We start from the raw sequence: 27,374 nt of genomic DNA, 5'->3' as shown, positions 1-27,374 counted from the left end.
CTGCTTCCACATGTCTAATTTAAATCATTCTCACAAGGCCGGCCCGTGGCTCACTCGGTAGAGTGCGGTGCTGATAACACCAAGGCCACGGGTTCAGATCCTATATAGGGATGGCCGGTTTGCTCACTGGCTGAGCGTGGTGCTGACAACACCAAGCCAAGGGTTGAGATCCCCTTACCGGCCATCTTTTAAAAAAATAAAATAAATAAAAAATAAATCATTCTCATTTGGTGCCATTAAACCAAGACATTCTTGCTTTCTATTCTAATTGGAAATTACCATTTAGCTTTTTTTAATGCTGTCCAAGAATTAAACATGTTATATTTTTGGTTGTGCATCTCAGCTGTATCCAGTTGAAAAATCTTGATTCTCTAGAAAAACTTCTCTGAGTAATCCAGATTGCTACTCTATCTACTTTTTGTACCAAACTCATACCTTTTATTACATGTATTGAACATACATTTGAATAATCTACTTTGAGATTCATATTTTATCGATACTCAGTAATTTATTCTGGCTCTTTATATGATTCAACAGGAGGCCACAGAGTCTGGAAACATAAGCTTGTAGCTTATTCATACTACATTATAATATATAAAAAAATATTCTTTGTCTCCAGACTTTATAGCCACCCTGTAGCTTTCATAGGGAGAAGGGTTGCATTTCACTCATGTCAAACCCATTACCCAATGCACATACTATGGGGATATGGTTTATTAGTATTAATGATGAAAATCTTCATGGGCTAATTAAAAATACTTTGGATTTGGTTTGTTGTTGTTGTTGTTTTGTGGCTGGCTGATACGGGGATCCAAACCCTTGACCTTGATGTTACAACACCACTCTAACCATCTGAGCCAGCTGGCCAGTCCTCTGGATTTGTATTCGTGATAACAGTTATTAAGCAAGGAAAATTAATGACATAATTTAGTCTGACTCTCCTATGTGAAAATATAGCTAGTGCCATCCTTTGTATAAACCTGAAAAAGAAAGTTCATGTCAGGGGAAGCAGGAGCTTTCTAGGTCTTTACTATACCAAGATAACAAGAAATGTTAGAAAGAAACAAAAATGACTTCCAGATTTCTGTTAATCTGAATAAGTTCCCTGATGAGTGACATCTTTATAGTCATCAAGTATTGCTTATAGACCTGAAATAAAAGTGGATATATAAATACTTATCTCTGGCAGGATGAATGTGATTGTTTGACAGCCCTGTGATTATTTAAATTTTGTCATGGCTTCAGGAGAGAGAGAAAAGACAAGACCAGTCTAAGGACATTGTTTGAAAACTACCCAATGCTCTTTATTTTCTTTGCAATGGGGTAGAATAGACAAAAATTACAGAGATAAATGACCAAAGATGTCACATTTTGTGCCTTTCTTCGGTCATTCCACAGCACTGGACTTGATCACTCTTCACTTATGACTTTTGTGTGAACCTCCCGGCTCTTCACCCGCAGTTTGTTGACCTGGGACTCTGCAATGTCAGCCCGTTCCTCGGCTTCCTCCAGCTCATGCTGGAGCTTGCGGAATTTAGACAGATTTGTGTTGGATTGTTCCTCCTAAAAATAAAAAATGGAATCATAAGGAGCTCATACCACGTATCTTTCTAGACTCTGTAGACCTAAGGGAAGAAAGGACTTGGCATCTACAGATAAGTAAAATCTTTCCACCTCCTAGATTTTGCTTATCATTGAAATTAATTTTATGATTTATTTGGGACTTGGTGTCTATTAAATAATTGCATCCCTATTTTTGCAACCAAAACATGTTAAAAGATATGTACCACAAGTACAGCAAGAAAAAAATATAAGATCAGAGAAGAAGGAAAGAATACTAAACTCATGGTTGTGAATGCTTACTGTAAGATGATGACTGTTCACTCAAGTTAGATATTCTTCATCATATTAAGGATGAATTTATTAATAGTTTTAAAAATTGAAATAAATTTTGAATTTTATCATATATCATTTTGACACATTTCAAAGCTGTCATCTTTTTTTCTCCTGCTTTGAATCTGTCAATGTTTCTATTGACAGATTCCCTGATATTTAGTAATCACTACATTGTGAGAATTTAATAACTGGTAGACAATTCCTTTAATAAAGTAAGGGTTTTACTACTTAATAGTTTATCTTTGCAGCAACTACACTCATGAGTAAGACTGTCTTTAGTTTTTCCCCTTCCTGTTCTTGGACAGGTTTTGGTATGAAAGTTATATAAGCTTTTAAAAATGAACTGGAAAGCTTTCTGTCTTTTCCCGTGATCTTCAACAGCTTACAACATTGGGGGATTATCTGTTCTTTGAAATTGTAAAAGACCTATCTAGACCTGGGTCCATTTTCAAAAGTAATTGTGAAATAACTTATTCAGCCAATGTGGCAATTTATATTCTCCTAGCAAAATGGTCAGTTTCTTTTGGATTTCATTTTATTGAGAGATTTATATTTTACATTAAAAAACTTCACTACATGTATGGCTTATCCCCTTTGTCATTACTAATGTTTGCATTTTCTTTCTTTTTCCTTGATTTAATTAATTATATTTATTTTATTAATTCCCCAGAAGTTAACAAATATTACTGAAATTATCTAATTAGAAAATAGTGTACTCTAACTCGTCAATGTCTGCCTTTATTTTTATTTATTTATTTATTTTTTTTGTCTTTTTTTATCTTTTTTCCGTGTCCGGCAACGGATCGCAACCCTCAGTGTTGCCCCCGTACCGGACCGGGGACCGGCAACGGGATCGCAAGCCTCGGCGTTGCTCCCGCGCCTCGCTCAGCCAGTGAGCGGGAACCGGTCTGTACATGGGATCCGAACCCTCGGACGGGAGCGCCGCCGCGCTTCCCAAGCGGCGCACTATCCAGTGCGCCACCGGGCCGGCCCTGCCTTTATTTTTAACAGTACTTTTTACTTCCAGTATTTTATTATTATCATTATTATTTATAATAATTTCTTGATTGGACTGTAAGTATATTCACTTATTTTTATTTTTGATTCATAATGAAAGCATTTAAAAGCAATGAATTAGCCTCCAAGCACAGCTTTGACTACATTCTGTAAGTGCGGAAAGGTAGCCTCTTCCTGCGATTTTATTTATAATTAGTAACCATTCAGTAATTATTCATTTTATTTTCAGTTTAACCGAAGACTTATTTAGGAAAGTTTAAAAAAAAATTTAAATACCTGGCAATTTTTATTTGTATTTTCTCATCACTTTACAATTTTCTCACACCATGTCAAGAAAATATGGCACATATTATTTCTGCTTTTAAATTTTTTGAGGTTTCTTCATGGGTTGAAAGTTTACTTTTAAAATCAAGCTATCAATATTACCAATGACAAGCAATAAGTACAAACATGTGCAAAGTTTTAAAGTATGCAGTCTTGTAAAAAATGAACAGCTTATTTACATTGATGGGTAGTAATACAATTATTTATTAGCTTTTCTTAACCCTGGGACTTCTCTCTTCCATTCTATCATAAGGATACTTACAGCCTCCTCAGCTTGTCTCTTATAAGATTTCACTTTTGCCTGAAGTTTATCTACCAAGTCCTGAAGCCTGAGAATATTTTTCCGGTCTTCTTCTGTCTGAAAGATTATAAAAACCACAGGGCCTTACTTCCAAAGCACATGACTGCTGCATCATTGCATATGATATTTCACATATATTTGGAAGAGCGCTTAGCTGATAAAAACTATTGCCATACCTGGTAGGTGAGTTCCTTCACTCGCCTCTCATGTTTGCGCAGACCTTTGACAGCTTCAACGTTACGCTTTTGCTCACTCTCAACCTCTCCTTCCAGCTCACGTACCTACAAATAAGTAGGCTCTTAAAACTTTGATCCACTAAGGCACCAGACATAGATGGAAATAGATAGATATCAGGAGACCCACCCTGGCCTCCAGTTTCTGGATCTGCTTCTTCCCACCCTTCAGTGCCAGCTGCTCGGCCTCATCCAGACGGAGCTGCAGGTCCTTCACCGTCTGCTCCATGTTCTTCTTCATGCGCTCCAGGTGGGCGCTGGTGTCCTGCTCCTTCTTCAGCTCCTCAGCCATCATGGCGGCCTAATTAGCAGATAAATCAAGAAAATCAAGAAAGTTATAGATGTCAGGAAATCTCACTGCTAAATCAGTGGAGAAATATGCCTGCCACTCACGTCAGTGATGGCCTTCTTGGCCTTCTCTTCTGCGTTGCGGGCTTCCTGGACAATGTCCTCCATCTCTCCTTGCATTTGGGAAATGTCTGTCTCCAGCTTCTTCTTGGTGTTGATCAGGCTGGTGTTCTGTTTAAAGATAAGTTATAAATTTTTTAAAGTGTTACCAAAGTATTTAATAGTAGCCATTTTTTTTAAAACAAAATTCACATAATAGTTTGCAGGTGAAATTACCTTTCAATAGTGAAGAATTTTGTCATGTAGTGCCATAAAATAAAATTAATTAGAGAACAGTCAGCATCTTCAAGTGCATACTTTATAAGTAGACCGAATAGTTCTATAATTTTATAACTGCCATTTATCATCAAGACCAGTCACAAGGATAAAATTATAATAGATGTTCATAACATTTCTGTTTCTCCACAAAGAAATTGTCAATATTGATCACGAGGGTCAATAAAGATATTAATGCAATAGAATATGGGACAGCTTCAGAATATTTTAGGAAGTGAATTCATAATAATTTCTCAAAATAAAAGTGAAAAGTTTTCAATATAGTGAAAATTCAATAGAAGTATAAAACCTGGCTGTTATGTAAAAAAAATTCAGGCTTATATTTTCTGAGATACAAATGTTTACTACAGGGGAGTTCTTTGTGCTGGATCCCACCTGGGTGTGCAGGAGCTGGACACGCTCACTGGCATCCAGGAGCTCCTGTTCTGCGATTTTCCTGCTCCTCTCCGTCTGCTCCAGAGTGGCCCGCAGCTCTTCGATCTCGGCCTGCAGCAGGTTGGCTCTGCGCTCAACCATGGCCAGCTGCTCCTTCAGGTCCTCCTGGCCCCGGAGAGCATCATCCAGGTGGATCTGGGTATCCTGTGGAATGAACAGTCATTGAGACACCACGTTCTCAGGGTGGCAGTCACCCCGATCATCACGGAACTTTTCTCCTGGGCCCATTTACCTTGAGGATACTTTGGGTGTTCCTGTAGTTCTTCAGGGCCTCAGCAGCCATGCGGTTGGCATGGTTCAGCTGAATTTCCATTTCATTGAGGTCTCCCTCCATCTTCTTCTTGAGCCTGATGGCATCATTCCTGCTCCTGATCTCAGCATCCAGCGTGCTCTGCATCGACTCCACGACTCTAATGTGGTTTCTCTTCAGCTGGTCGATTTCCTCATCCTTTTCAGCGATTTTCCTATCAACTTCAGACTTGACTTGGTTCAACTCAAGCTGGATGCGCAGGATCTTTCCCTCTTCATGTTCAAGAGATGCCTTAATGACAGCGAGAGGTGACATTAGCAGGGGAATGAAGGCATTCTGAAGTTTTTCTGCACACTGATAATTTTGTGCTGTGTACAGTTATTCAATCTATGCAGATAGGCTCAATTCTTTTCTGAATTTCTGTATAATGCACGATATGATCCGTACCTCTGCTTCTTCTAAAGCAGCCTGAAGTTCACACTTTTCTTGTTCCACTTGCTTCTTTATTTTCTCCAGCTCATGAATTCGTTTCCCTCCTTCTGCAATCTGCTCCGTAAGGTCAGAAATCTCCTCTGTTGTTTGGGTAAAAGATAGGTAGGGATTTGGTCAAAGAGATGACATAAGAGAAAGATTCCTCCAAGTTATGAATATTATGGGAAGCAGAAGGGACTCACGCTGCAAGTTTTTGTTCTCTCGCTTTAGGGTTTCCAGCTGATCCAAGGATTCCTCATAGGCATTCTTCATCTTGAACAGCTCAGTACCAAGGGAGCGGGCCTCCTTCTGGGAGGCTTCAAGCTCAGCATGTGTTTCCTCATATTTCTGTTTCCATTCTGCCAGGATCTGAAAAACCAAGAGCAGTTACATGCTGTAAAGGACAGAGGAAAATAGTGCAGAGCAAAGGACACTGCAGGAATTACCTTATCGAAGTTCCTTTGCTTTTTGTCCAGGGCTGCACAGGCAGCGTTTGTTCTCTCCACATCGAGCATGAGGTCCTCGACCTCGTTCTGCAGCCGCTGCTTTGTCTTCTCAAGGGAAGCGCATTTGGCGTTCACGGCTTCTACGTGTTCCTCAGCAGCCTGTAGCCTCTGGGCCAGCTTCTTCCTTAAAGATTTTATATGTTTTTAGGGAGAAGTGAGTAGTAATAAGAATTAGGTAATAAGAATTGCCACACTGAAATGTATTGGAAAGTTCATATTAATACTATTCATTCATTCAAAAAGCACTGATGAACTCCTTTTATGAACCAGACACAGGGTACGCCATCAGTGAACAAGACAAGAAAGGTCTCTCCATCATGAAGCTTACAAACAAGTGATAGAGATAAACAATTAGCAAGTCAGAAAATGCACAATAACATATTGCAGATGTAAGTGCAGTGAAGAAAAATAAAATACGGTAAATGGTGGGCAGCTATGCTAGATACTCAGAGAAGGCCTTCCTGAGGAGGTAGCATTTGAGTCACGATCTAAAAGAAATCAGAATGAGCTAGAGGAAGATCTAAAGAGAGTATTCCAGACAGAGGGAACAACACATTCAAAACCCTGAAGCAGCAATGAGCTTGGTGTACTAGACAAGCAGCAATAAGGCCTCTAATTGTCTGTATTATTATTATTTGTTATTCTTTGTTTTTTAAACTAGATTTTAGGCTAGTGGGGCAGGGAACATGTTTGTTTTATTCATGTCTTATTCTCAGTGCCTGAGAGTGACTGGCAAATAGAAGTTAATTAATGAGCATTTGTGAACTAATTCACAGAATCTTCAATGCTTGTATCTTTCCGATTCAATGTACAAAGTTTTCTGCACATTCTCTCTATCTTTGCACATACTTGGCCTCCTCCAGCTCCTCCGTGCGCTGGATGGCGTCTGTCTCGTATTTGGTCCTCCACTGGGCAACCTCGGTGTTGGCCTTGGACAGCGCCCTCTGCAGCTCGGCCTTGGATTCCTGCTCCTCTTCATACTGTTCCCGCAGCAGGTCACAGTCGTGGCGGGCTGACTGCAGGCCGTGGGCCAGGGCGTTCTTGGCCTATGGAGAAAGTTAGGCCTTCATTTTACTGGCTATTTAAACATTTAATTCTTAAGGTTCAAAATCCTTTAAAAGTTAGTATAATGGGCTCCATTTACGGTCATCTTATGGGGAAAAAAATCAGTCTAAGAATAATAATTACCTTTATCTCCTCTTCAAGTTGCCTCTTTAATTCTTCAATCTGTTGAGTAAATGCTTGTTTACCCCTTGATAACTGAGACACCAGAGCTTCTTTTTCATCAAGTGGGCGTGAAAATTCACCTGACAGGCAAAAAAAAAAAAAAAAAAAAAAAAAGAAAATGACACCATTTCTTTTTAAGTGAAGAAAAATTTCTGCAAGCCCATGTTAGAAATAAATTTTAACTCGTATTCCCCCAAATTGAGTGCTCAGATGATTGAATTCTCTGTTGACATCTTCATGTGCTCAATGTCAAATTTCTGGATTTTATGGTGAAATTTATGTGTCAATTTGAATGAATAAATACAGTTTAAATTATTTTTGTCCTCTGCATAGTTAATTCTTTCAGGGTTATATGATATTGTGTAAAACCAAGTGATGCTGTCAAAGAAGGGAGCTAAAATGTCCAGTTCTATGTAGTCCCACTTCCACAGGACTTTTGAGAGACTAGACTGTTCATTGCCTCACTCAGGACTTTAGGTCATGCTGATATAAATAAAAAGAAATCTGGCCTGAGACAGAAGCCTTGAACCCATGCAGGAGTGACCCCTAATGCCAACATCCCTTCTGAGAACAAATACTCAAGGCCTTTCTGGAAGAGAGCTTGATCCAATCATATTGAAATCTTTATCTCCAGCATTGTCCCCAAATGACTTTGCATGTAAGCTGAAAGTCTGAGCCATTCAATGAATCACACATGTTCTCAGTTGCTTTTATTAGGCTCTCACACCACGACATCATTTGTTCTTAACCACATTGTCTCTACTCTGTGGCACCCTGAAAGTGGGGAGAATTACCAGATTCAGTCTGCAGGCGTCCCCTCTGGGTTGTCAGGTCATTGATCAGCCGCTGCTGCTCTTCTTCCTTTGATTTAAGTTCACTCAGTTGGTCCTCTAGAGTGCGGCACATTTTCTCTAGGTTTCCCTATGTGAGAAAAAGTAGAAGAAGGAAGTGAAAACCTTTTAAGCTAGTCATCTTTGTGGTAGCTATAATTTCTCCCAAAGCAAAAAAACCCCAATATTTGTTTTGCTATATAAAATAAATCAAATTCTCTTATACTTGTACATAATGTGATATGCAAGAATTTTTTTCTTTAGATTTTATGAAAGCTACTTGTAAAGATCAGTTCAATATTAATATACAAAAATTAAAATTATGCTCTAATTTGAAGATTTTGTAATAATTACATGGTATGTTTTCTAAAAGCATGTTCAAAAATACTTCGTGGTCTTTATTTATAATGAAACTTTCCTTATTGAGTAGTTGAAAATATTGGAGATCTGTTTTCTCCAACTGGAGACCCAGAAAACACAGATGACCTAAATGATTTAATGTGTATAAAGTGCCCTGTGCAAACTATGATGTGTCCATGATGGATTATTGTCATTAATAACAATTTCCCAGAATCTGTAGTACCTTGGCTTTGGAGATCGTTTCTACATTACTAGCAAGGTCGTCGATCTCCATCTTCATCTCACTCTTCTCCTTCTCCAGCTTCTGCTTGACCCTCTGCAGGTTGTCAATCTGCTCCCCGAGCTCGGCCACACTGTCCGCGTGCTTCTTCCTCAGGGTGGCAGCCGTGGCTTCGTGCTGCAGGGTGGCCTCCTCCAGGTCCCTGCGCATTTTCTGGAACTCAGCCTCCCGCTTCTTGTTCATCTCAATCTGGGCTGAAGTGGCCCCACCGGCTTCTTCCAGCCGCTCGCTGATCTCCTCCAGTTCCCGGGAGAGGTCAGAGCGCTGCTTCTCTGCTTTGGCCCTGGAGGCCCGCTCTGCCTCGATTTCCTCCTCCAGCTCCTCAATGCGGGCCTGGGAAGGGCAACAAGCACAAACTCAGCTTCTTTGTGTTATAACTGTGCCTCTTTGAGCCAGACTGATGGAAATCATGTACCTACTTGCAATTCTTTGATCTTCTTCTGCAGTTGGATGCCAAGTGCCTGTTCATCTTCAATCTTGCTTTGCAGATTGCTCATTTCAAATTCTTTCCTTTTAGGAAAGTAGCAAAAGACAACAATTTAGTCCATATTCAACACTGGAAGCAAATCCATAAGCAATCCTTCCAAACTTACTTTTTGAGCTTCTCATCAAGTTGCTGTTTCTCATTTTCAATGTCCATTATGGACTCTTGGGCCAACTTCAAGTCACCCTCAAGTTTCCTCTTAGCCCTTTCTAGGTCCATGCGAAGTTTCTTTTCTTGCTCCAAGGACCCTTCAAGCTAAATATAAATAATGTTGAGTCAGAAGGAATGCTTAGTTTTCTTTAGAAGAAAATAATTTCCTTGATAATGCTAGACTTACATCATCCACTTGCTGTTCTAGCTTGATCTTAGCTTTGGTCAGGGTGTTGACTTTGTCCTCTTCTGCCTGCAGGTCATCCAGGGTCTGCTGGTGGGCCTCTTGGAGGGCTTTCTTCTCTTTGGTCAGCTTAGCGATGGTTTCATCCAGGCCTGCCATCTCTTCTGTGAGGTTTTTTACCTACAAAAGTTAAGAAAGGGATGATCTCTGCTATAAAGAAGCTCAGTGGGTTGGCAGAACCTCCACATAGTACAGCAGCAGAGGATTCATACCTTGTTCTCTGTGGCATGTTTCTCCTTCTCAACCTTGGCCAGGGTCAGCTCAAGGTCATCAATGTCTTTCTTGAGTTCTGAACATTCATCCTCCAGTTTCCTTTTCTTGGCTGTCAGCTCAGCATTGATCTCTTCCTCATCCTCGGCTCTCTCCGTCACCTCTTTGATCTTGGCCTCAAGCTGGATTTTGGTTTTGATCAACTGGTCACATCTTTCCTCTGCATCAGCCAAGCCTTCAGCTTCCTTGAGTTAAAAGCAAAATCAAAATTGGGAAGAAAGAATGAAATATTTTACAATAAGAGTATAAATTTCTGCAATTGGTCCTTTGGATTTCCTATATTCATTCATTTATTTATGTCTTCACAAACTCCTATTTTATGCACCACCTACTGTGTGCAATACATTTTCCACATATGGGAAAACCAAAATATGTCAGTCGTTGTCCTGTTCATTTAGAAGAGAGTATTCTTACAGTAGATTAGAAAATCAGTCTCCCCAAAGCTGTCATTAATGTAGAAAGTAATTAATGATATAAGAGATCAGAGATGTTGGATCTGGGTTGGTTTCATGAAAGAAGTGGTATTTGAGTTGGGCTTTGAGAGATGGGTAGGATTTGGGTTTTCAGAAATCAACTTATTTGGGAGAGGAGCAGGAGAGAGGTGGGGAAGCATTCCAGCAGGTTGAATTCAAGATACAGCTGCTACTGAAATGTTTCTCTCTGAAATACTGGAATATGATCCTGGTTATGATGCTCTAAACTCAAGTTGAGGCATAAATCAAGAAATCCCTGGCAACCTGCTGTTTCCAGTTATGGGGGTAGGGGCAGACAGGAAATGAGAGAGACATTCAAATATATATTCATCAGTAATCCGCTAAATCAGCCTTTGAATACATAAAAGAATAAAATGTGCCATGTAGTGAATATAATGGTGTAGGACAGATTCTGGGTATATCTCCGGGGACAACAGAAGAAACTTCAGATAGATTTGAAGGAGGTGGGGGCAGAAAAGAGCTATTTTTCCTTCTGTAATCCACTAGCAGGAGTTATTTTACCGCCTAAACTTGGCAGCAGAGACCAATCTTAACAGAAAAAAAAAATGTGATTTTTGTGATGAGTAGATTATACCAGACCAATTCAATTCACCCCGAATGAAAGACAGTCTTATAAATTACATTTAAGAGTTGATGAAAGCAGTTCTAAAATGATTGGTCGAGAAGTGAGCAGTGAGCAGGCTGGGTGGAAGAAGAGAGAACTGGGGTAGGCAGAACAACCGAGGCACCGGTGCAGCAGTCCAGGAGTGGCACGGTGGGGCAATGACTAGGGATGGACTGGAAAGAGCGAATCAGTTTTTGAGATCCATAACAAACAATAATTTAATAAAATTTGATGTGAAATATTGCCATTTGTGAGCTGTCCATATTATAATTTAAGACCCATGGACATCTAGAAGAAGTTCAAGGAGGTTTCAGAAAAAAAATCACTCTCTCTAATCTATCTTCCCCTTCATATTTTATTTGGAGTTGTATCATGTTAAAATTATTTTTAAGGACTGTATTCAAAGAGAAAAGAAGTCACGAATCCCATAGCGATGAAATTGTGTAGAGTGGCAGATGACAGACAGTTCTGCATCATTGGCCTGGTGTCAGTTTGGGGGGCTTTACTGGGCAATGAAGAAGTAGAGGGACCTTTATTAGTACCATCAGGGTGCTTTAACCTCCTCCCTCCCATGAGCATCTCCCAGGCTGACTATCCAACTCACTGTCCGTAGTGGCCAGAGTTCTAGCACTTGTATCCTGATCTGCAATAACCGGGATGATATCCCAACTTACAGCCTGAACTTGAAGCTGCAAGTCATTTTTTTCTTTCAACAGCATCACCATCTTTTCTTCCAGTTCCTTCCTTTTGGCCTCCGACTTGGCAAGTTCGTCTTTAGTTTTCTGAAATTCTTCCTTCATGGTGGCCATCTCCTTCTCAGTTTCTGCACTCTTCAGCAGAGGCTTGATCTTGAAGAATAGTTTCATCCAGGGCCAGTGCTTGACGTTCATGAAGGCTCGAATGTTGTACTGGATGCAGAAGACGGCCTCTCTGAAATTGAATTGATGCAAATTAGGTATTGTGGTGATAATGAAATGATGTGAAATCTTGGCAGTGAGAGTTGGAGGGTCTGCCCCACCCTATTCCTCACCTGCCTTCAAATGCTAGGATGAAAGAAATTATATTTTGGGATGATGGTCAAGGACTCGCTAATTGCTCTTTCCTCTACATCATTGCTTCTCCAACTTTGGCATGTGTAAGAATCACCAAAAGGGCTTGTTAAAACACTGATTCCTGGACCCCACCTCCAGAGATTCAGATTCAGAAGATCTGGGATGGGGACCCCGAATTTGCATTTTTAACAAGTTCACAAGAGATGCTGTTGATGCAAGTCCAAGGACCACCCTTTGAGAAACTCTGCTCTACACCAGTGCTTCTCAAATGTTCCTAGTAAAATAATGCAAAGGGCAGTGAAGGGTGAGCATGACCCTTGAGGGACGTGGGGCATGAGATTGAAAAAAAAACTCAGGATTTCCTTGAAAATCTCTGGTTTTGTATTGTAATGTGTTTTGTATTCTACTCTGTAATACCACATTTGTTTTAGTCTAAATTATTTTTTTAAATTAATTACCCTCTCATATAGGTAATTATTTACTGAAATATATACATAGTGGGTCATGACCAAACTTTATTATTTTTAGTGGAATAGAATACAATAGAAAATATTGGCATAATAAAAATTTGATTCACATAAATCATTTATATATTTACACGTACATATATGTGTGGATGAACAGGCGGTAATGTAAAATGCATTTCTCACTATGGAGAAATAGTCCTGGTCGTATGTATCCTGCAGTTTGAGACACCTGGCTCTAAGGTCTTTGAACTCTGTCCCTGTATCAAATTAGATCACCCAAAAGCTACATACCTTGGTGACATTGTATTAACTTACTTCAAAAAATCTTTCACAGATAAATACCCTTGATATTTTAAATCATGATAGTTTAATAATAGAAATAACCATATACAAGTTGTTTCTGCATCCTATGTAAAACCTCTGTTGAAAATACTGTCTGCTATTCAGTTCAATGTCCCTTATTTAATGATCTGTCCAATAAATTCATATTAGAACTAAGTGTAAAGGAAAAGTTTGTTTCTGCTTACTCACTGGTAATACATTTTATGCTTCTCAATTGTTTACCCAAATATTGAGAATACATTCCACGGTGATGATCCCAATCTTAAGTTTTCTGGTACCTGTGTATCCCCACTTTATTATAGGACTCTTATTCATTTCTTTTTACTTTGGTGTCCTTATCACAGCTGAGTTTTAATCGTAAGCCACCTTAAATGTGTTTTTGAAGAACAATATGTGAATAAACGATATGTTTCTGTACCTTCTCTCCACCATCTTCCTGTACTCCACTCTTGCCAAGAACCCTCTGCACCTGGCCTGGGTTCGGGTCATGAGCTGGGCCAGCTTGTCATCTCTCATCTCCTCTAGAAGCCCCAGAAGACCAGCTTTGAAAAAGACCTATACATAGGAAGAGTTGCAGATCAGAAACTGTACATAAAGTTCAGGGGACAGGAATGGCATCAGGTCAGATTTAGAGCATATTACCTTGGTGTGACCAAATTTATACTGGGTGTGGTCAATGTCGATGGATGCAAGGAGCTTCTCAGAAGCCTTCTTGCTATCAATGAATTGTCCTTCAGGGATAGCACTTGCATTTAATACCTTGTATCTGTTAAAGTAAACATAGCTTTTTAAAACTTGGTTTACTGATGACACAAATAGTAGCTAAATATTAAATAATTCATTTAAAAAATCAGAGTTTTCAAAGTAAATTATTATTCTCTGTTCACAGGGAGGACATTATTTACATGGATGGTAATCTATTGGCTACCAAATTTTGCTCCAGCTTACCTTCCCTCACAGTTGCAGCTTTCCTTTCTGCCTCATCAAACACTGTTCTCGGATAGGATTCTATAATCTTGTTCACATTTAGGTGTAGATAACCAATAAAATGTAATGTGTTATCCTTGCTAGATGCATTTGCTTTTTAAGGTCCTGAGTTTGAGAAAGCTACTTTTTATTGAGGAATTGTCTAGAAGGTACACTTTAGGTGTGGGGAACTGTCCTAATCACCTAAAGTCAAACTAAAGGGTGCTTTTGTCTTGAGCACTGAACTTCTCTGTCAACTCCACCTGATCCAGACTTAGGGGAGACTAGCTCCCTGTGGCTGCCACCCAGATTCTTGTCCCCTCAGCTTCTTCTTTGATTCTCCAGATGGGCTTGTCCAGGGAAGCGAATAAGGATCTCAGAAGCTGTTACTGTGACATATCCCCTACATGAGACATGTAAACTGGGAGACACTGGGAAACTAACATGTGAAAGAAAAAGATGAAGATAGAAGGAAGTGGCAGAAAATGACTTATTTGTAGCTATACATAATAGGAGAGTTCATAACTCAGCCGCTTATTAACTGTGTGACTTTGGACAAGTAACTTAATCTCCCTGAGCCTCAGCTTATTCATCTGTAAAATGAGGTCTTGATAGTATTTACCTCTAGTAGGTTTTTGTGAGGATTAAATAAAACAATTCAAACATATTAAGCACTCAAATATGGAAGGTCTCATAATTATCAATGTTAATGTGTACATCTATGAGTTAAGCCAGGAACTTGGTAAATCCAATGAAAATTCTGCACAGTGCTTACAATGGGGCATACTCATATTTTAAAAGTGTTTTACTCCTTTTTTGTGCCAAGTTAAAAATAACAAATAGAAGCATAATGTTTGCTAAATTTTTTTGCTTGTATTAAGTTTGTTCATACTAAACTTCAAGATATACCATAATTAGGAGTGTCTGACCTCTGTTTGAAGTCTGCATAAAGGATTCTGCTTGGGAATCCTTTCCTGCAGATGCGGATGCCTTCTAGCACACCGTTACACCTCAGCTGGTGCAGGACAAGTTCGTGCTCCATGGCCCCTAAAAATACATGTTTATTCCACTGCAGTTATTAATAAAGAGGTGGGGCAGTCATGCTTTGCACTTTCACTCTAGAACTTCTTACCAGGAGTTTTAGTTTCATTGGGGATGATGCACCTCACAAAATGAGGATGGGTACTCCTGAGGTTGGTCATCAGCTTGTTCAAGTTCTCCTATAAAATCAGGAAAAATCCTGTCATCTCAGACTTTAGATATGGTTATGAGCAGTTGGTGATAGAGTTGAATGGCCAGTATGGTTAGTTTTCATTTAAGGTGACACACTGATCCTTCTCCTGAGATGCAGTTTCTTTCTCTGTACATCTTTCTGCACTTGAGTTGTTAGGAGTTATGCATAGAAGGCAGCATGACACGTGCTTCTTTTCAGTTTACACAAGCACCTTGCTTCTTCCTACAGTGGTCCCCATGCTGGCCACCAACATACATTTACAAGGATGTTGCCTTCCCATCCTTGTAAAAGAATACTGGATGGTTATTCTTTCTTCTACTAAACTCCATAATTCTCCAATAATGAAGTGCAAGCTGCACCACAGTTAGACTTTTTCTTATAAGTATAGATGCCCTTTTCCCAGCTCTATTAGTTTTTAGGGCAGAAGGATTATTTACAAGAGAATAATTCTACCAGTTATAATTGAGGATTGACTGATTAAGAGCAAGGATACCATATTAGCTTTGTTGCAGATTAGCTGCTAGATTTCATTAGTCTTACTGATGTCTTTTAGTCTCTACGAGTACATGTCATTGCTCCTTCTCATGAGTCAGCTAGATTATGAATGGCAGAGTATTGTATAAAATTTCTTATAAAATATTCTTTATTATGTGACTTAGCATGAAAAATGAGCTAATAATTTCTGAGTAATTTAAATTCCTTTTCTCCAAAATTAAATCAACAGAAGTCATTACTTAATATTAGTCCTTTCCCAAACGACTTGTGGAAAGGTCTTGTGCTTTTAAAAACCAATTCTCAAAGTAACTGGAGAATGTCAAAAACAGGTCTTCCTTACTCTGAAAAGGGCCGATACGGTCTGGAAAGAAGAGCCTTTCTTCTTACCACCTTTCTTGGCAGTCCCACTTGCCTCTGGAGGAAAAAGAGGAAAAGGTGTCATTCAAATATAGTTTTGAATCATCAGGGCTACTTCTTGCCTATTTGCTGATTTCTGTGCCTATCAAATAGAGCATTTTTCCACCCTCTTGACCTCTCTGTTTGAGCTTGAATGAATCTTAATTTTCAACTAAGCTTGCATCTACTTTTCTGTGATTCTTTTTCCATTGGGAAATGAAGTGACGGGTCTTCACCTTGCCATATAGAGAAGGACTTTCCAATGTTAGGACACTGAGGCCCACCCTAACTTCACAAATCATCAACAGAAGCTAGTATTGACGGGTAGATGTTTGTCAATACATTGCCTTAGATATCCTTAGATATGCAATATCCAGATATGCAAATTCCAGTGGAGGAAGAAGCAGGAGTAAAATTATAGAAGCCAAGGCTTTTCATTGGTTAAGAGCTTGATAGTTCCTCTCCAATCCTTTGCAGTAGGGTCCCTGTCAGTGGGGTGAGCCACAAATATATAATTACCACACAGCCTACCTGCTCAATACTTGTAGGAACAAGGGGTTTGGCCTGCAACCCTTCTGCCAGGGCTATGAGGTCACCAGCCTCAATCTAATATCACTTTTTGTAATACCTAGAGAAAATATTAGACTTTTTAGCATTACCTGCTTCAGCAGTTTGAGCCCCAGAGAAGAGGTAAGCTAGAGTTTTCAGTGAAGACTTCTGGTACAGCCCAACCACGGTCTCATTCAGGGGGTCCTTGTTCTTGTCAAGCCAGCCAGTGATGTTGTAGTCCACGGTGCCAGCGTAGTGAATCAGGGAGAAGTGGGCCTCAGCTTTGCCTTTGACCACCTTAGGCTTCTGGAAGTTGGCGGACTTTCCAAGATGCTGTTCATACAGCTTATTCTTGAAGGAGGTGTCTGTTGCCTTGGGGAACATGCATTCCTCTTCCAGGATGGAGAAAATGCCCATAGGCTAAAAAGCAGACCACAACACAAAATGGCACTTCTATTTAAAATTTTTTTTCTCTGTCTGTAGAACTAAAGTAAGATGCAATGAATAATATATAGCAGTTGTCACAAAACATGGTTTCTTAAATGGAAAACAGACCTTCTCGATGAGCTCAATGCAGGCAGCCAGGTCCATCCCAAAGTCGATGAACGTCCACTCGATGCCTTCCTTCTTGTACTCCTCCTGCTCCAGCACGAACATGTGGTGGTTGAAAAACTGTTGCAGTTTCTCGTTGGTGAAGTTGATGCACAGCTGCTCGAAGCTGTTGAACTAAATAAAGAGATGTGTTACTTCACTGTTAAGCAAATTGAGCATTTTTTATATAGGACTTTTAACAAATATATGTTCAATAACTTTTAGATTATAGATGTCAAAATCATTGCACTGAAGAGACTCCTTTAAAATCAAAAGTGAAAAGTGTGGGAAGTTTGAAGGCATGTGAAATCCACTGTTTTCCATACTGTCATTTTATAGAAAATCCTAAGTCATTATTAATTCTCTTTTCCTGCATTTGCATAGGTTTACTCAGGTATTTTCCTGAGTTCTACTTAATCATCCCATGTGTATTCCCACTATCTCTTGCATTTTCCAGAGAGTTGAAAGTTGTCTGTTGACGCATCTAAGGGCCAACTTGTGACCCATGAGAATCTGGCCGGTAACGAGTCTATATTGCAAGGAAGTCACCATGGTCAGCATTTCAAGTGAGCAACAATTGCCACCCGTGTTATTCATTAATGTAAAAATTTAAAAAACAAACAAATAAGATACCAAATATTACATACAGTATGATAACACACACTTGTATTTTTTTAAAAATCACGAAAATGTTAACTAACTAGACATATGTAGTGGAATTAAATGGAATCTTTTTCCTTGCCGTTTTCTAGTTTTCTATCTTCTGCAATGCCCAAGTTTTGATTTTATAATTAGAAAGCACTGTAAGCAGGAAAAATGTATTTCTTAATCAAATATGAAATTTTATTTCATGGTATCACACTAATGAGCCTTAAAAGTTAATTGAGTTTATTAATGCTGACTCTAAATTATTAACATTTTCTCAGCTCTCATTATTTGCCTAAATATTTCTGAATAATTTATACACCATATATTCAAAGCATATTATATGTCACACAGGTTTACTTTTGATATTTTTATGTCCACTTCGTTTGTGTAATTTTTAGCCTCCCTCTGACCCAAACTGCACCAAGCTAAATTCATAACTCCCTTTGGATCACATAGCAAGTTGAAAAGTCCTCATTAAGTGCATTGTTTCTCATAGAAGCGGAATTGCCACCACAATAAATGATTAGTAGCTACCCAGTTTCTCTCTTTTAAATCTTAACATAATTTCAATAGTGATAAGAAAAGGTTATAATACCCTCAAATTTCTTCTTATTGATATTTCCATGCCTTACTGTAAAATCCTCTCACCAAGCAGCTACCAACTCACATCAAAAATCTCAAAGCCAGCGATGTCCAAGACCCCGATGAAGTACTGCCTGGGCTGCTTGGTGTCCAGCTGCTGGTTGATTCGGGTGACCATCCACAGGAACATCTTCTCATAGATGGCTTTGGCCAGAGCACCTACTGCATTGGTCACCTTGAAAGATGAAGATATAACCCTTAAAATTATTAGAAGACTGTAAAAATGTTTCTGTCCCTGGTGGTGAATTTGAATTATTTACCTACCTGCTCCACAGTCTGGCCCTTAGTGACATACTCATTGCCGACTTTGACCCTGGGGAAACAGAGGGCTTTGAGCAGGTCAGCAGAGTTCAGATTCTGGAGATAGGCTGCCTTGTCAGCAACTAAAAGGAAGAAAAAATAGAACAATGTTATTATGGCCCAAAGAAACCCACTTTCTTAAAAAATATTTTTTAAGCTACATGTATTTTGTGCCAGTGTTTCAATATATCTTTTTGAGTAGTCTTGCCCATTTTTTCCACTAAGTTCAAGACCTTGATCATGGGTAGCTTGCCCTAAAGAACTTCAGAAATTATAGGAAATATCTAATGCCTGTGCTTCCCGAAGTATGTTATTTAAGTATACTTTATAACTCAGTTTTTAAAAGTGAATTTGTCTTCCTTAGGAAATATCATGGATAAGAAGTTAAGAATGTGATTTTCAAACAAACGTGAAATCAAGTGGATGACTCAGTTGATACCTTCGGTGCCATCTGGCTCCGCTTGCTCCTCACGCTGCTTTTGCTTGAATTTCATGTTCCCGTAATGCATCACAGCCCCCGTGAGCTTGTAAATGGAGACCTTTTCTTCATTAGTAAAGCCCAAAATATCAATAGCACTCTGTCAATACAACCAATAGGATAACTGTTAGGTTGCGATATCCACACTCTTGCTGTCAATACATCACGATCTCATTCCTGACTTGGTCCAACTGAGGAAGCTTCCATTACTAATGGGGGCCGAGGAACCCCTTAGATTAGGCGCATAGAGACTTGGTCAACCAAAGGCTAGCACAAAGCATTAGAATTATAGGCACAAACCCTCTGATTCAAAAAGTAAACTTAGAGAACAAGGATAGTAATCTTAAGGAACTTGTTATTTTGAGAGGTGACATGGATCTAATGCAAGTAGATCTAAAAAAAATGGTATAAATAAATTCAGAAATGATAGATCTTTAAAGACTATTAAGTTAAAGTAAAATGTAGGGGCACATCCTAATCTTTTCATTTGACTCCAGGGGGAACATCCATGCTCGTCCTTGAATATATTTATTTATATATATATATATTTATCTTCCTTTGCCACTTTTACTAGAGACTGAATATTTATCTTGATGGACCATTGCTCTGACCCACCTTAATAATTCCAATTTTCTTGTGTTTTACTTACATCTGTGGCCATCAGTTCTTCCTGATCATCAATGCTGGCCACGCTGATCTCGCCTTGACTGACAAATGGGTAATCATATGGGTTCGTGGTAATCAGGAGCATTTCTAAGCACGTGGAACAGAGCAAAGATAAGCATAATTATTCTCTTCATTAAAACAAGAGATGTCTAGATTAATTCTCAGGCACTATATGATGCTTGGTTGAAAGATGATTGATGGGCACTGAAGGGACATTTAAAGGATATTTAGCACCACCCCAAACACCTTCAAGTTGGTGTCATGATGTCTTTTATCATTTTCTATTTTCAGAAAACCACTATAATCTAAAGGAGATAATCATATAATGGGAAAAGTTGTATCTATAAGGATAATTATTAAAGTGTTGCATATATAAAATACAGAATTGGAAACAATCTAAATATCCTTAAAGCGGGTATAGTGAAGTAAATTATGCTTATCTCTAGAATGGAATGCTATGCAACCATTAGAAATAATAATGTAAAGCTATATTTATTGACATGGAAAAAGCTATAATATATTATTGCTCAGTGAAAAAGTGGATTGCAGAAAAGCATGTAAATATGATTTCAGTAATGTAAATTGTATGTATCTATATTTAAAGATACATGTATAGAAAATGACTAGAATGATATTCATCCAAATGTTCATAATGGTTATCTCAGAGCAGCAAAAATTGGAAGTGTTATTTTCAGTTTTCCTTTTGCTTTCTTTTGAATTTTTCTAATGAACATATTGTTACCAAACTAACAAAGCTATTTTTTAAAATAAAATGATATAAGCTGACCAAATTCAGTTATAGAATTCTAGGTTGGACCGTGCACTGATAGGTGCCGGTGCAGTAATTCCGAAAAGGAATTGTGATGTTTCTTACCAATTAGTTCTGGTTTCTTGTTTGATGTGATCTGATAAAAAATATGATAGCTTCTTTCAGCCTTAAGCTGGAAAGTGACTCTAGACTTCTCTAACAGATCTGGAAGGAAACAAACAACAAACAGGGAAAGTGTAAAAATTCATGTGACATGTAAATCTGATTTTTGGACAATCATATAGGTCATAAGAAAGAAATTATTTTAAAGGATATCTGAGCACTTACATGTTTCAATATCAGCAGAAGCCAGTTTTCCTGTAGTGCCAAAGTGGATTCTGATGAATTTACCCTTGAAAGGAAAACTAATATTACTAACTTGTTTTTAGATAACATCAAAAACAAAGTGTTTTGAGAAACTCAAAACACTTTAAATGCTAATGCTTTAGTATTAAATCAATTCGGAGGCTATTTGTATCACGTAGAAAAAGGTCTATCTCCAGGCTGGCCCGGTGGCGCACTGCTACAGTGCGCTGCTTGGGAGCATGGTGGCGCTCCTGCCGAGGGTTCGGATCCCACATACAGACCGGTTCCCGCTCACTGGCTGAGCGAGGTTCGGGCGCAGCACCGAGGTTTGCGATCCCGTTGCCGGTCCCGGTCCAGTACGGGCGCGACACTGAGGGTTGCGATCCGTTGCCGGACACAAAAAAAGACAAAAAAAAGAAAAAGAAAAAGGTCTATCTACTATTTTGTAGGTAAAAAAGTATTTTATCTTTGATTTAAAAATTGTATGCTAAGTATGTGCAGTAATGGACATGTTAATTGATCATTTCATAGTGTATGAATATATCAAAACGTCACATTATATTCCACAAATATATACAATTTATTATTTGTCAATGAAAAGTAAAATCTAAAAAGTTGTGAATAATTGTAGGTAATGAAAGATAAGAAAGAACTCAAGAAAAGGGTCACATATCATTTAAAATGGGGCTTTGATCCATGTTATTCCACGCTCAGACAAAAAGGGAGGAACCACAGTGTAATATAATGTGGACGCAAAAGGATTCAGAGAATGTATTCACAAACATCCCGTGGATTTTGACCAGTGAATAGAGTCCATCATAGTGACCAAGAGACTTACAAAGCGAGAGGAGTTGTCATTCCTCACAGTCTTGGCATTGCCAAAGGCCTCCAGTAGGGGGTTGGCGCTGATGATTTGATCTTCCAGAGTCCCCTGCAAAGGAAAGAGCAGCTCTCACATCCGGGGCTCCAGACTTCTGAGCCCTGACAAGAGTCTTGATTCTGACTCTGGCCACCAGACCTACCTGCGTTTTGCCAGGTTCTTCCTTCTTCTTTTCCCCAGTAACTGCAATTGTTGCAAAGTACTGGATGACACGCTTGGTGTTCACAGTCTTCCCTGCACCAGATTCTCCACTGTCAGACCAAAATTAAACCAGATGAAATCCCAAAGCTAGAAGCTATCACAGCCATGAAAAGTAAGCATGAAATCTACTTACGTGATCAGGATCGACTGATTCTCCCGGTCTACAAAAAAGAATTTATAGACATTGATTATTGTTTTCTTATATATTTGTAAATGGTCAGTAAAGCAAAATGGAATAAATTTAGTGTTTTTCAGTCCGGGCTTTTCAATCCTTAGGGCTTGCCTAAGGCCCACCACCTTTCCAGTACCTCTTCTCTTATTCCCCACTGCCCCCCCAACTTTAGCACGCATGCACCCATTTAAACAGATCACTGCCACTTTTATCTGTTGTATATTCAAGTCTTCCAAGAAATATTTCTTTTGGGGAAAAAATTCAATGGTGAGAGAAAATATTTGAAAGCCACAGTATGCGATGATCACATAAGCTGTATTATTTCCCTGAAGCATCAGACTTTTCTTTTTAATTCTCTACCACTAAATAAATATCAAAAGTGGACTTGGCTCTTCAGTTGGGTTTAGATGACAATTTAGGTGAGTGATGTATTTATTGCAGGTATATGAAGTAATAAAAAACGGGCATTTTAATGTGTGTGAAGGAGTAAGTATAGTAAAGGTGGTAGCTTTGGAAGTACTCATAGCTTCAGTTATATTTTAGTTCATTTTGATATTTTACTCTCTCTGGAGAGGAATTCTCTAAGCCCTTTCCCAAGGTGTCACAAAGACCTTATACTGGTCTAGCTGAGACAACACCGTAGTAAGCAGAGTCATGGTATAACACTCAATACCAGCTATACCATAAAATCTGGAGCCTTTTTAGGTCAGTTCTGGGCAAAGGGCATAGCATTTGTGCCATCCTTAATACAGAGAGACCATTCATTGGTCACAATTTTTGATGTTGAGGAGAAAACCACAGAGACAAATTTTACTCTTCTGCGTTTTGGCTTGTAGTAATGAGACCCAGTTTGTATGTGTGATTGTGTGTGGATGAGTGTGCATGTATGTGTGTTCATACATACAGATATATTTGTATTTTTGCTCAACATTATTTGAGTTTCTGAGTCACACAAAAGAAAACTGTCTACGGTCAACCTCTGCTGACTTTTAAAAGCTTAAGAGATCATTAACAATTATGTAATATTAGGGATTGCAAATCATTTTTTACATTCTGTCCTTCCTAGGCCTTCTCCCTCACAAATACACCAGCCTCAACTAAAGGTGATCATCTCAAAGAGTGTGTCGAGTTTGGTTAGAGTCCCTTTCTTCTATGGCTCTGCTCTAAAAAGATTCTGAACAAATAAAGCATTCAACTTGCTCACCAGTCAGCATGAACTGATAGGCGTTGTCAGAGATGGAGAAGATGTGGGGCGGGGCCTCCTGGCGCTTTTTGCCTCGGTAGGCTGTCACCACCTCAGGATTGTACACTGGCAGCCACTTGTAGGGGTTGACAGTGACACAAAAGAGGCCTGAGTAAGTCTGTGCAAGAGGAAAAGAAGAATTAGTACCCAAAGTCCTTTCCCGTTATTTGTGCAATTCACTTATTCATTAAATTTTAACAGAAAGGAGCACTTTAAGTGAATACAGACAGCCCTGACTTAGATGGTTCGACTTATTTTTCAATTGTATGATGGTACAAAATTGATATGCATTGAGTAGAAACCGTACTTCAAATTTTGAATTTTGACCTTTCCCCAGGCTAGCGATATGTGATATTACCTCATTCGAAATTCTGGGCAGCAGTGAGCTGCAGCTGACCGTCAGCCACGCAATCATGAGAGCAAGCAGCTGATACTGTACTCTATAATGTACTGTAATCAATAAATTACACCAGATATTCAGTGCTTTGTTATCAAATAGGCTTTGTTTTAGATGGTTTTTCCCAACCGTAGGCTAATGTAGGTGTTCTGAGCACATTTAAGGTAGGCTAGGCTAAACTATGATGTTTGATCAGTTAGGTGTATTAAATGCATTTTGAAAGATATTTCCAGCTTTCAGTGGGTTTATCAGGATGTAACCCCATCGTAAGTCAAGGAGCATCAGTATTCTACATTTCTTCAAGGTATCAGCATGAAAACTAGTTGACAGTTTCAACAATATGATAGCAAAATCCCTGAGGGAAGGAACCACAATTCATATTTCTTATTACTTCGCTTGGAGCTTCTTGTAACAGTGATTTTTACATAGCAGGAGCTCCAAAAGCATGATTTTTTGTTTGTTTGTTTTAATGTGTATTGTGAGACATTTTATTGTTTTAAGGAAACAGGCATATATTTCTTTTGCATCATCAAGATTCAAATTTATGAGAACATACATTTGGACATAATCTAAGTGCCCAACAATAAGGGAATGTTTAGGTAAACTATGGTAAATCTTCTTAAGAAAATAGGATGCAGGAATGTACAAAAGTAAACATGAAAGTGTGTAGCAGCATTGGGAAAATATTTGCAAAATATTTTTAAGTTATAAAGAAACAGAGCACAAAATGATGTAAATGCATCATGATTACAAAAGAGGGATTTTAAAAATCTTTGACAGCTGGTCTAGGACAGGTGCCAGTCAATTAGAAGAGATGATGACCATGAACACCAGATACACCTATATAGTTGTTGCCCAGCTGAATACCAGCACTTGCTAAACTATGCAAAAATATGAATATAACATAATAAATGCAATTCAAAATTATTTAGTGAATGTGTATTATGTGTCAGGTCTTTGCAAGGCAGTAGGAATAAAGCATAAATGAGATGATGTCCCAGTCTATATAGAATTACAGTCATGTAAATGAATGATCAAGGAAAAACATGGTTAGTGTTATTGCAGGGACAGAAACAATAGGACAGAACATCGAACTCTTCTTGGGAAAGTTGGAAAGGTTTTACCGAGGAGGTGGCATTCCAGATAGAAGGAACCAGAGCACTCAGATACAAATTATTATTTTGGAGGAGAAAAATGACTGAAATTTGGTCTTTAAAATAATCCTTTTTAAGTGTTAAAACATAAGTTTATCTTTTCTCTCTGGATGATTCTGTAGCTAGAATGGGGAGGGAGAGGAGGAAGATTTAGGCCTGTGCTTGAGATATAAGCAGGAGCTGCTCAAATGTCTGTTCGAGGGACCTGTGGCGAACCCAGCCAACAGGATGATTGCCTTCTCTGGCTTTGGAGGAGAAGATGAGGATGAAATGCTGGCTTCTGGGCTGTGCTTTACAATAGCAATAATGAGACTTATGCTGCTAGTGAAAGTAGAATGGGCCACTACTTGTGACCCATGTATGCTACAGTGGAAGCAGTGGGCTGGTAGGGTGCATAGAGACGATGATAAAGACCACTGGTGGGGGCGGGGGCACTCACGTAGATCATCCAGGCTGCATAGCGCTCTTTGAGGTTATACAGCACAGCAGGCTCGTGCAGGTGAGTCATCATGGCCATGTCCTCGATCTTGTCAAATTTGGGAGGGTTCATGGGGAAGATCTGATCATCTTTAACTGTCAGAGTCTGGTAAGCAGGAAGGATAACGGTTTATGTCAATTCTGTTACCAAACAAAAAAAGAATCAGTAAAACGTGGCAGGCTCCTGGGACTCTACTTACCGCTCCCGCTTCGGTCTTCACTGTCACTTTCCCTGCTTCTTTGCTCTGGACAGTCCCTTTGACAAAGGATTCCTTGGGCTCCACCACAAAAACAGAAGTCTTGGCATCAAAGGGCCTATTCTGGGCCTCAATGCGCTCCTTTTCAGACTTTCGGAGGTAAGGAGCAGCCTCCCCAAAAACAGCCATGTCGGCATCGGAACTCATGGCTGCTGAACTCAGAGGTCCTAGAGGAGATAAAACATTTCACACTAGGAAAGTCTGAACTGCCAGGTATACCAATAAATCTCTATATTGATTATATTTCATGGGCCCAGTTAAGTAGGTCTGCTGTGCACCATACTATGGTTATTGAAACAGAGTCTCAAGAACTTAAATGCTCAGGTGGTCACAATACTGTATTCAGGGCTTTACATGCATTACCTTCTTTCATCCTCCAAGACTCACATTCTAATCAGGAAACTGGGTTACAGTCTCAGCACTGCTGCCAAGTAGCTTGTGGCCTCGGTAAGTCACTTATCTTTTTGAGCCTCAGTGTCTCCATCTCTCAAATGGGATTATAATATCTGCCTTACTTAATTCACAACACATGAGATATCGTGAAGACAGTTTGAAAAAAAAAATGATGACTGAGAAAGTAATTGGCAATAGTTCAGGCTGCCATATATATTATATATATAGTGTCACTTATTATAATGTCACAAAATTCCATGTCTTGCCATGTAATGCAAGAGAAGTTTATTTCCTCATTTAGATGTTCTGCTAGATTTGCTCAAGTTCAGTGGTTTTGGGAAGATTACAATTTTGTTTACCTTTTTTTTTTTCCTTTAATTTGGGTGCTTAGTAGAGTTTCTCTAACATTATTTTTTGCATATTAAATCCAGTTAACCAGCTTAATCCAGTTGAACTAATTGAGGATTAAAAAAACCATAGCAAACCTATCCTCATTCTTCTACATTGAAGGGTTCTCTCACTATTCCAAATTTCTTTTTGAAGAATGCAGGGCCCAGTTCCTCCATTCTATGTTATCTGTAATTGCCAGTGGTATCAGTAGAATGAAAAGTTTGGCAAAGAATGCTATTGCAGTCATTACATGATGAAACTCATTTTAATCAGCTCTCCCAGTCTCTCTCTCTTTAGAAATGCAGTGTGTAGTAGTAGGGCAGATTAATACTTTTATTATATACAACAAAAATTCCACCTGTTTTTATTGGAAACAAAACAGCACTCAGCCTTGTGGAAGGTGACATTTTACAAAGGCTTTACGTAGTTTAAATGAAGTTTGTCCTAGGTACTTTCTTTCTTACTTGTTGGATATTATGTTAATTAAATGAATTCTAGTAGCAGGATACATTTTTGTCAAATTTGAGATTTTTAACAAGGGAATCTGAGTGCAGATTTTTTTTTTCCTGCAGAGACAAAATCATATTCTATTAAAAACTATTCTCTTATTCATATGTCACCTCACCAATGCTGGAGTGATGTGTGCATTATTCCAAAGGGAAAGTCCTTCCTCTCTCCCTCTCCAGCCCCTTTCCTGAAGAACAGTTGTTAGAGGATATTTACTGAGACAAGCACTTTCTTAAAGGTTGCTAAGTTACATAAATCCATCCCAGAGGCTCTCGTATTCTCCTCCAGGGACTGGTTAGTCCA

At 38.9% G+C, this 27,374-nt stretch overlaps 1 protein-coding gene across 4 annotated transcripts; it reads right to left on the bottom strand.

Moving 5' to 3' along the window:
• Positions 1-1,279: 1,279 nt before the first annotated feature.
• Positions 1,280-25,928, bottom strand: LOC103608669 (myosin-2). Of its 4 annotated transcripts, none has more exons than XM_008593066.1 (38): positions 25,725-25,928; positions 25,487-25,630; positions 23,458-23,614; positions 22,215-22,242; positions 22,019-22,131; positions 21,839-21,951; positions 20,983-21,046; positions 20,761-20,859; positions 19,870-19,973; positions 19,182-19,320; positions 18,707-18,825; positions 18,468-18,617; positions 17,117-17,287; positions 16,672-16,981; positions 15,957-16,030; positions 15,020-15,107; positions 14,817-14,934; positions 13,564-13,687; positions 13,340-13,476; positions 11,735-11,990; positions 9,905-10,147; positions 9,636-9,812; positions 9,408-9,553; positions 9,234-9,324; positions 8,758-9,147; positions 8,139-8,265; positions 7,306-7,424; positions 6,967-7,163; positions 6,058-6,241; positions 5,815-5,980; positions 5,588-5,712; positions 5,123-5,431; positions 4,831-5,034; positions 4,165-4,290; positions 3,902-4,072; positions 3,715-3,819; positions 3,500-3,595; positions 1,280-1,563 (listed from the first exon to the last, which is right to left on the bottom strand). In XM_008593066.1, exons 1-38 carry the CDS (start codon positions 25,926-25,928, stop codon positions 1,411-1,413), a joined length of 5,841 nt encoding a protein of 1,946 aa, XP_008591288.1. In that variant the 3' UTR covers positions 1,280-1,410. The 4 variants fall into 4 exon arrangements, with proteins under 4 accessions (XP_008591288.1, XP_008591289.1, XP_008591290.1 ...); XM_008593067.1 differs by having other exon boundaries at positions 15,957-16,023; positions 16,641-16,981; positions 21,839-21,931; positions 22,023-22,131; XM_008593068.1 differs by having other exon boundaries at positions 21,839-21,931; positions 22,023-22,131.
• Positions 25,929-27,374: the final 1,446 nt, after the last annotated feature.

This window comes from Galeopterus variegatus, unplaced genomic scaffold (genome assembly GCF_000696425.1).
Source record: "Galeopterus variegatus unplaced genomic scaffold, G_variegatus-3.0.2 Scaffold8675, whole genome shotgun sequence".
Lineage (NCBI taxonomy): Eukaryota > Metazoa > Chordata > Mammalia > Dermoptera > Cynocephalidae > Galeopterus > Galeopterus variegatus.
The sequence above is the reverse complement of the archived record's forward strand: the minus strand, read 5'-3'. Positions and strand labels throughout refer to the sequence as shown.